This window comes from Pseudogymnoascus destructans, assembly GCF_001641265.1.
Source record: "Pseudogymnoascus destructans isolate 20631-21 unplaced genomic scaffold scaffold_5, whole genome shotgun sequence".
NCBI lineage: Eukaryota > Fungi > Ascomycota > Leotiomycetes > Thelebolales > Thelebolaceae > Pseudogymnoascus > Pseudogymnoascus destructans.
Window position 1 is genome coordinate 629,041 of NW_020167524.1, and position 10,188 is coordinate 639,228.

The following is a 10,188-nucleotide window of genomic DNA, read 5'->3' on the forward strand; positions in this document are numbered from 1 at the left end:
AAGGCTAATGGATCCATATCTGCATCTCGTAATCCTGATTGACTCGCAACTCGCACTGTAGAGTACTGCTCTTTATAAAGAGTCCTAAACTGTTGTTCAAACTCTGTCTCCCAATTTCGTATTGAAAAGTCAAGCTTGCAAACCTTTTTGTTAAAGTGTGAGAGCTTCACACTAGGATTTAAGATACTAGCAAATGCGAAGATAGATCCAGTATTTGTGTATAGCTTGTTATAATACTTCCTAATCTTCTTCTCTGCAGCATCGATTGCTAAAGTCATCTTTGCTGCCCATGGATATGTCTTATGCCGTAGCCGGTGCCGAGTTCCTTCAAGCGTTGATAAGAGTTTTTGATATACTCCAAGTGTATAGCAGAAAGGTCCGGCTGACGATCCAATGTTTGTTGTAAAGAAGTTGAATGGCCTTGTAAGATCAATGATGTATTCGATGTGCTTCCATTCTAGCTCGCTAAGTCTGAACATGTGAGCACCATGATCGCCTCGAGTATATTGATTGATTGTTGACTTGAGTTGCTGTGCTCGCAGAAGCATATGGCATGTCGAATCCCATCGAGTTGATACATCTTGAATAAGTCGAAGAAGCCTCTGAGATGATTGACCCCGGTTCATGTTTGCCTTTTGCAAAGTCATAAACCTGTTCCTTCGAGTTTGACTTGAATTAACAAAGATAGTGAGCTTCCGGAGCTATGAGATATTAGAAAAGACTACCAGAAGTTTACCAGAACTAACAAGAGAATATATACCTTTCCAAGTGTAAATCCAATACCCTTGTCCTTCTGCAACTTTGCAAGGCCCTCCATCTGATTCTCTTCTTCCCAGTTCATTAAGATCTCTTGATTTGTTGGCGTAATCCGGATTCGACCAAGGAGAGCACTAAGGGCAAGTTGAATAACGTGAGCTAGGCAGGGTATGTGTTGTACTTTTCCTCCAATGAAATGCTCGTTGTCTGCAATACTATCAAGCATTATTTCCACATCTCTCATCATTGAAGTGTTGTTTGACGCATTATCAGTCGTAATGGATATAATTCGTCCTTCTAAATGCTGCCTTGTGATAACTTTTTCAAGTATTCCACATAACTCAGCACCAGTATGCTCTGTATATATAGGTTCAAACCCAATCAAGACCTCTTGCATTTTCCAATGACGGTCGATAAATGATGCAATAACACCCATAAATGAAAGTCGAGTAACACTTGACCAACAGTCGAGCGATAATGCAATCTTTGAACCAGGAACAACATCTTGTAGCATCTCTTCTTCGATTTGTGTGAGCTTTGTTGTTAAGAGGTTTCGAATAGTTGTTGCTGAGGGTAGTGGATAGTGAGGATTCTGTAAGATAGCAAGCCTTTTCCATTCAGGATCCTCGACTGAGCGGAACGAGCTATGAGTTGAGATAACTGTGTATAGAACTTGTTCGTAAAATGCCTCTTGTGTGAGAATATGATCCTATTATAGATATTAGCCTATATAATTCTGGTAATAATCTGGTAATCCTTACCTGTTGAGGTCGCATCTGATTGATTCGCATTTGATAGAGACTATCCTTACCCATCCGTGACTTCTTTTTGCAAATGTCTGATGCAAGATGTGTTGCCATAGACTTTGGGCCAGCAGACTTGATTGCAGGATGCGTAAGGGCCTTCGAACAATAGGTACAAATGACACATGGTCTCCAGAAAGCCGGTCTGCTCCTTGGTGATAAATTCTCCAGTATTGAGAACTCCGGTTGGTTGAATCCCATGCAATCTTCGTAAGGAGTTTTGTAGTATGATCTGAGTGTTGTTCATACCATCGTGATAGCTTCCACCACTCAATGAATACATCGTGTGTATCCTTAGTCCATTTGATGAATTGGTTTAATTTGCCAGTATATTCGAGGCCCGCAGGGATTTGATTTAATGAAGATAGTCGTTGAGAAGAGGGAAGAGAGTCTGAGAATATATTAGAAATAGGATTGTCAGAGTCAAACAACTCTGAATATTGCGATGACATTTGGCAAGTAGCAAATTGTTTGATTATCAGAAGATTACCAGAAGTCTGGCTACGATGAAATACTTAAATCTCTATAGCCCCTATTCGCGTCGGAAAATCAAATACTCCATTTCTCTCCTCTACTCTAACTCCAGAAACAACATATCCTGTGCAGCTGATACCTTAGCCCACTTTTCCTTATCAAATTTCTTAGAGTAGACAAGTAAGAACGCCTCTTTGAAGCTAGAACTATGAGTGGAGACTTGTAACCATCCGTTGTCGACAAGATTGTAAGACTTTGGGTACCACTGCGCAGGTCCTGGTAATTGGGCCCACTTTCCAAACTTCCAAGCTGTAAAGTTTGTCCAAACTGCCTGCTCGTACAAACAGAAATATTTATGTGGTGGGATAACGTTGTGAAAAGTGCTATAATAAACAATTAGTATCTCTAGAAGATTGCTAGAATGATCAGAGACGTACCCTTCTTCTACATCAATCCATGGCATATATTCAAAGAGATGCTCAGGCTTCTTTCTCAGCTTTCCAGCCTTTCTCGTATATGAGCGGATACAGCTATCCCAGAAATGTTGCCACTTGCGGAAATTGGACTCTTCATGGGCCTATCAACCGTTAGTATTACCAGAAGATTACCAGAAGATTACCAGACTATGAGGTACCAACATCAATGCGTGCTTGAGTTAAGAGAGCCTGGATGCTAGCGATCTCTTCATCAGAAAGCTCATCTGGTAGAACAGCCTCGTCATTTAAAATATCGTCGCGCCGTAACATAAGCTCCAACTCTAAATCGTCTTCAACCTCAGTATCCTCCCATTCGCTGTTATGATCGTCATCGATTGGGATACTGGTGATACCCTCAAATGCAACAAGCTCAGACAGAAGTTGTGGCGGAGTAGATGGTGGGGCTTGTGGAGAAGAAGAAGGGGCGCTAGTATTCTTGACTTTCTGATTCGCAATGCAAGATGCATGGGTGCCCTTTTCAGTCCTGTTTATAGTTAGATTAAGGCTACCAGAGATTACCAGAAGGAACTTACCGAACACGAATACGCTCAACCTTCAATTCATTCTGTAGACGTGTCTTGTCTTCAGCAGAGGCAGCGATATACTTTGCAGACTTGTATAACTTCTTTAAGTAGTAGCTCAGATCGCCATGGTCAGCCTTGAGTGCTAAATGAACAGCCTTCTCATCTTCAGTAAGGTTGGAGACGCGGTTGCGAGCTTTGATAGTATTCAAATTAGTGGAGAGTTCTTCAGGTGCCTTGCGTTTCGCCATGCTAAACACGTGATTAGCAGAAGATCATCAGAAGTTCTGACTGTAGAATCAAGATAATAAACTTACTTGAGGTCCTAGTGAAGAGGTAAAGCGCAAAAGAGAAGAAGAATGTGTAGATCGGAACGTAACCAAGGAAGGTGGTTGGTTGTAAGGTTGTTGTTTTTTTAAAGTTGCAAACAATTATATTCGTCAAGGAATATTCACCTGCAAATAATTACTGTTCTAAACAACACTACAACGCGTACCTTCAAACAGTGTTCGGCAGATACTACCCAGGTAGTATCTGGGTCCTCGCCAGGTAAGGTAAGTATCTGAGCGACTTTGCTCAGGTAAGGTAGGTATTTACAGATACTTTAGCAGGTAGTTGAGCCTCAATTCCGTATACAAAAATGACGCTTTTGATATTTGAAATAGATAATGATATGTAACTAGAATATGTAACTAGAAAAGTGAAACTCGTGACAAATATAATAATAAAATAGACAGCCCCTATTCCTATTCTTCTGCCTCATCATCTGCATCATCACCGTCGCTGTCGGCATCTGGTAAATAACCCCAATTCCGTAAGCAAAGCATATATCTAATTGTCGATGGCGACAATCTATTCCTTTTCTTAGTAATGATATCGCTACCATTGCTAAATACCCGTTCTGATGGTGCTGATGTCGCAGGAATTGCAAGATGGTCTCGAGCAACTTGAGCAATTATTGGATATTGATATTGCTTTGCAGACCAATATTTGAGAATATCAGTATGCTCACCAGGCCGTGGTTCAAGCATCCATCGTTTCCATTCTGGTTCTTCAAATGATATACCCTCTGATGCAAATAAATCTTCATCAGAATCTGGTTCTTGCACTCTAGTATTTGCATTTCCTAATGCATCTGCAAGAGCTGTTTCACGTTCAATACGCTCTGTATCAAGATGATATTGCCGTGTCTTATATGTTCTACAAACATCTTCAAACTGTGCTCTTGCCCGTGTGATTCGTACATGATCTGTACTATCTGGATATATCTTTTTAAACACTGTATGGTTCATCCGTGGATCGCAAATTGTAGCTACAGCTGAGTGCTTACATTGCTGATTTGTTGCAAGAGTATAATACGCGTGAAGCTTTTGATAAGCTACTGTGCATGCAATACCAATTGCTGAGTGCTCGCCAACTTCTTGTTGCATCTTCTTAACTTTATTTATCATTTTAAGATAAAGTGGAATAGCAAAGTTAAGTGACGGGTATGTATCACTTTGTAGCCGTCTTGATGGTTTGAGAAATATTAAGAACAGTCGTTCAAGATCTTTAATAACAGCCCAATCTCCTGTAGTTAATGCAATATCTTTCATACTAATATCAAGCTGTTGTGTTATGCATACTGCTGTGATTGGTATTTGGAGTTTTAATGCTGTATCAAGCATACGATGTGTTGAATTCCATCGTACTGGCATATCAAGTGATAGTTGCTGTGGTTTTAAACCTATAGCTTTGACTTGTCGTTGTAAAGCATCCTTCCATGCTCGTCGATTACGAAAGACATAGATATGTCTTCGTAGCTTTGCAAGAGCATTCATGACTTCCACATGACTATCTCTACTAAATGGAATCCGAGCTGCACCTTGCTCACACCGGTATGTCTCTGTCTCTACATCTGGTTCTGCTTTTAAACTCGTAAGAGCGGCTTGAACTGTGATATTTATGATATGTGCAATACACCGGACATCGCCTTCTTTGACAGTAAATGTCCAACCTATAGCTTTGACTTGTCGTTGTAAAGCATCCTTCCATGCTCGTCGATTACGAAAGACATAGATATGTCTTCGTAGCTTTGCAAGAGCATTCATGACTTCCACATGACTATCTCTACTAAATGGAATCCGAGCTGCACCTTGCTCACACCGGTATGTCTCTGTCTCTACATCTGGTTCTGCTTTTAAACTCGTAAGAGCGGCTTGAACTGTGATATTTATGATATGTGCAATACACCGGACATCGCCTTCTTTGACAGTAAATGTCCAAGGTTGTTGAGTTGATGTTTGGGCGTTGCTAGCCAATTTCTCATATTCTGAGAGCATCACAGTATTTGATGATGCGTTGTCTCAGGTGCATGTAAAGATAGCGCCTGTAATAGCTATACTATCTGTTACAGCTGCTAATTGCTGAGCTAAGTATTCACCGCTATGAATAGGCTCTTGAAGATGTATCACATCAAGCAATTTTGATTTCTGCTGCCATTTATCATTAATCCAATGAGCGGTAACAGCAGCATACTCTGTATAGTTCCGTGCAGACCATGCATCTGTCGTTATGGATATCCGGCCTCCATGTATAATATGAGAATGGAGTTCAAGCTGTAGTATGCCTCGGTGATATGAGAATTGGCGTTGTAGTTCTCGGTGCAATGTTCTTGACGAAAGTGATAACACAGATGGACTTAAGAACCGTACTAATTGACGATATGAATAGCTTTCGATAATGCGTAAAGACAGGTTATTAGATACTATAAACGATAGCACTAACTCTCTATATTTGGCTGGATTGTTTGTTGGTCTTGATTCATGGGTCGCTGGTCTCCGAGGCTCAAAAAATGATGATGTGCTGCTAGATTGACTTGAAGGCGCTGTATTCTTGTGTTTAAGAGCATCATAGATTCCTTTATGCTTAAGACTATAGTGTTTCCAAAGATTGCCAGTTGAAGCAGCAGCTTGAGCATGGGTTTGAGCTGCGGGCGAGTATCCGCAATTAGGCTGCATACAGCATACTTTGATAGTTGGCGGGTTGCTCTCAAGTAGTATTCTTGAATATAGTTCCTTCGTGAACAGCAGCGACTGCGTTGGCGGTAGCATTTGGCTAGGCGGGTGTAGACGGACAGGAATTGGATTTGATTGCTGAAAAGGGGTAAAAAGCCCTGGTAGGGCTGGCTCATCGTGAGGATTATAGCCATCAAGGTCCGTCGGCACGTCTGACAACGGAGAGTCACTCATTTTCACGGCAATTATCACCATATCAAGCATGAAGACGAGTATTTCAACGTTAGCATTTGTGCGGCTTGGCTACACTTGGCAATACTTGGCATGTATCTGGGTAAGTATCTGAAAATACCGGGATACTCAGGTATTTTGAGAATGAGCCCAGGTAGGTAATTACCCAGGTAATTACCTGAACACCACAGGTAATCAGGTATCTGTGCCGCACACTGCCTTCAAATAAAACACATACCTTTCAACCTCTACCTCTTTCTTTACTCTTTCTACAACATCCTTGCTACAAACTCACTGTAAGTACATATATCTTTTGATCTACTTCTTTGTCTTGTGTATACTTCACTAACTCATCTTAATGTTAGCAAATGGCTCGTATTAAGCAAACTGCTAGGAGATCAACTGGCGGCACAGCACCAAGGATGCCACTTGGATTACAGGCTGGCTCTAGGCTTGGTGGAAAGGGAAAGGGAGAGGAAAAGGCTGTGCGCACAGCAAGAAAAGCTCCAGTTCGCTCATCTCAAGCTTGCAACAATCATGCTCAGAAGGCCATGCGCCGTGCAAAGTCTGGTAAGAGGATTACCAGAGGATTACCAGAACTCTCTAATAAACATATAGGCACCAAGGCTCTCCGCGATATCAGAAGACAGCAACTTGATACTCGCCTGATTATTCCAAAGCTCTCATTCCAGCGTCTTGTTAGGGAAATCGCACAAGACTTCAAGTCCAATCTTCGCTTCCAGCAATCTGCTATCCTAGCTCTCCAGGAAGCTGCCGAATGCTTCCTCATTCGAGAATTTGAGAGTATGATACTTGAACATAGTGACAGGGACATACTAACAGTTATAGTGACAAATCTCCTTGCTATTCATGCGAAGAGAGTGACAATTCAGGCAAAGGATATGGTATTGGTTCGGCGTTTGCGGGATATGATGTTTAATCATGGAGCTGTAGGCTTAATCGATGGAAATGTCTCACCCAGGAATGAAGGTTAGATAAGTTCTGGCAACCTTCTGGTAACCTGGTACCTAAAGGCAAAGGTTATAGTGTGGAATAGGATATCAACGACATGGGAATGGAGTTATTGAGTTATGGCGTTTTACGATATCGATATCAATGTCAAGTCACGATCACACCCCCTTTTCAATGACTAATCAAACACGTGATATAACTGGGTTGCCAAGACCTATACTAGGTACCCGGCAAGTGAGTAATCCTCATTCAACAATACTCGGGATATGAGTGAGTAACTCAGCTGGGTGAGTAGAAATTCTACTACTCGACTCATGAGTACCCAGTGCGCAGCCTATATACACCCACCGGCCTGGTTGACCGCTTCAAGGCAAGACTCGTTGCGCAGGGTTTCGGTCAGATCCCTGGTGATGACTACCTCGAGACGTTCTAACCGACGATCCGAGCAGAGTCCCTCCGGCTCCTGCTGTCGATCGGTGCCAGTGAGGATCTGGAAATCCGGCAGATCGACGTGTTGAGCGCCTACCCACGTTCCAACCTCCACGCAGAGGTCTATATGGCACCGCCCGAAGGGTTATACTGCCCGGACGGCCAGGTACTGCGACTGCGGAAGTCGCTATACGGCCTGAAGCAGGCCGGCCGCGAGTGGTATATTGAGGCCTGTAAAGGCCTCGGCGAGCTGGGTTTCGAACCGGTATTCAGCGAACCCAGTATCTTCGTAACCTCTGACCGGAAGATCCTGATCGGTCTATACGTCGACGATATGCTGATCCTAGGCAAGGATCATCCAGAGATCGACCGGGTGGTCAAGGGAATCGGAAAACGCTGGAAGATCAAGGATCTCGGAGAGGTGGATATGATACCGGGTATCAGGGTCACCCGCGACCGAAGAAGCTGCCGGTTATACCTCGACCAAGAAGGGTATATTGACGAGATCGTCAAGCGTTTCCGCCTTGAGCAGACCACGCCGCGCCTGACGCCTGCGACGGTCGATCGCGCTGCCCTTCTCAAGGGCGATGACGGTGAGGCTGAAGCCGACCAGTACCTCTACCAGCGTGGTATAGGGTCCTTGGCCTGGCTTGCCTTGTGCTCACGGCCGGATATCGCGTACGCCTGGGGTCAGCTCAGCCAGAGCTGCTCTAGGCCTACGATACGAAACTGGAACGGGGTTCTCCACGTACTACGCTATGTGAAGAAGACCCGGGACTTAAGACTCTCCTTCGGGGGAGAGGGTTTAGGGAGCGGCATACCACCCCACCTATGCGGCTACAGCGACTCGGATTACGCAGGGGACCATATCGATCGGCACTCGATATCTGGCTACATATTCATGCTGAATAGGGGGCCTATTAGCTGGACGTCGGCGAAGCAGCGCTGCGTCGCGACATCCACTACTGAAGCAGAGTATATCGCTCTCTGCGAGGCAAGCAAGCAGGGGCAGTGGCTCCGCACGCTCCTCCAGGAAATCGGCCGCGAAAGACTGCTCGGCGGCAGGGGAAATCGGGTCCAGATCTTCGGCGACAACCAGGCCAGCCTAGCGATCGCTTCAGATCCGATGTCCCATCGCCGGACGAAGCATATCGACGTACGTTACCACTACATACGCCAGCTAATCGCCTTCGGCAAGATGGCTATCGAGTACGTTCCCACCAAGGATATGCTGGCGGACCTACTGAACGAAGCCGCTCCCGCTGCCGGCTCTCGCGCACTGCATACAGGGATACCTGGTGCAGCGAGGCCCGTAGGACCCTAGAATGCACCTCTCTACGGCAACAGCCTGCCGTCTGGCAGACAGGGCCGTTTGCCGCCCAGGCGAACCGCCGTTCGGCGCAGGCAGGCCTGCTGTAGGCAAAATCTCGGGGGCGCCAAGCTCTCGGCGTGCTCGGCGACCCCTATTTTGGTCACTATCGGCGCCGAAGTCTGGGTAGAAAAGGGGGGCGGAGACTGAGAGGCCGCTGGATGGTAGGGGGCTGTGCAGCAGCACCACAGCGGTGAGAAAGCTGGTCGATATGCAGTATCGATGGTAGGGGGCTGTAGTGACAGCACCCTACAGTGACGAGAAGAGCGTTCGGCGGCAACACCGAACGCAAGGAGAGGATGGGTCCAACACCGAGTCCTCGGCCCTGTCCATAAAGGACAGGAGGCAATGACCTGGCCGGCGCGGCCATTGCTTTCGCGCTTTACCGGAATCACGGTAAAGAGAAAAAGAAGGAAGGAAGGATCCTTCCTCCATATATTCGTACTCAATAAGAGCTGGTTACTGAAGGTTTCCGGCGTGGGTGGTGTGTAACGCTGACTTCTAAACGATAGAAGACACAGAGGTTTCTTGCGTAAGGTTGACTTGACAGAGGAGGCAGGGGATTAGACACAAAGGCTTTCCAAGTAACACGTTACAGTATTGTAAAGAATACTATATTGAGTTGAGCACAAAGCTCCTATCTAAGGAAATACTATCTACTTATATAGTGGCGTCCTGCCTCATGGGTAATCTGGATAGTTGGCGGATAGCTAGATATTCAGGATAGTTCATGGATAGCTCAACTATCCAATATCCACTAGTTTCTGCAACTATCCATTAGCCCCGTCACATGGCAGCCTACCCCGCTTGCCCCCTGTGACTCACACGTCACGTTACTAGGCCCTGGTCCTGTAACCATGACGTCACATTACCGTAGCCGTAACATGGTGGTTGGTAATATCCAGTCTGCCACCCGATTATTTCATTTTATCATTTTTCCTCCGGACTACGTAAGGGGGCTGTTGGATGGGGGAAGGTGGACACAGACCTTGGGATACGGTGGCTGTTTGGCCCTGAGACAGCTGTGTTTCCCAAGGCGACCGTCCGACTCCTATGCTAGATGGTTGTGCAGAGTCTGATGCAGCCACCGAAACCCTACACGGCTCAGGTAATTACCCTAGTTGTACAGGGTATTTGGGCTTCCCCCTTTGCCTACAAATA

General features: G+C 45.3%; 2 protein-coding genes across 2 annotated transcripts; one reads left to right on the top strand and one right to left on the bottom strand.

Moving 5' to 3' along the window:
• Positions 1-2,130: 2,130 nt before the first annotated feature.
• Positions 2,131-3,281, bottom strand: VC83_02474 (uncharacterized protein; the record flags this gene model as incomplete). Its single annotated transcript, XM_024466135.1, has 4 exons — positions 2,131-2,416; positions 2,471-2,610; positions 2,672-2,993; positions 3,043-3,281. The coding sequence occupies 4 exons, from the start codon at positions 3,279-3,281 to the stop codon at positions 2,131-2,133; spliced, it is 987 nt and encodes a 328-aa protein (XP_024326492.1).
• Positions 3,282-7,455: 4,174 nt separating this feature from the next.
• On the top strand, positions 7,456-9,750 carry VC83_09609 (uncharacterized protein). The gene has a single exon (XM_024473022.1). It carries the CDS (start codon positions 7,786-7,788, stop codon positions 8,980-8,982), a length of 1,197 nt encoding a protein of 398 aa, XP_024328790.1. The 5' UTR covers positions 7,456-7,785; the 3' UTR covers positions 8,983-9,750.
• Positions 9,751-10,188: the final 438 nt, after the last annotated feature.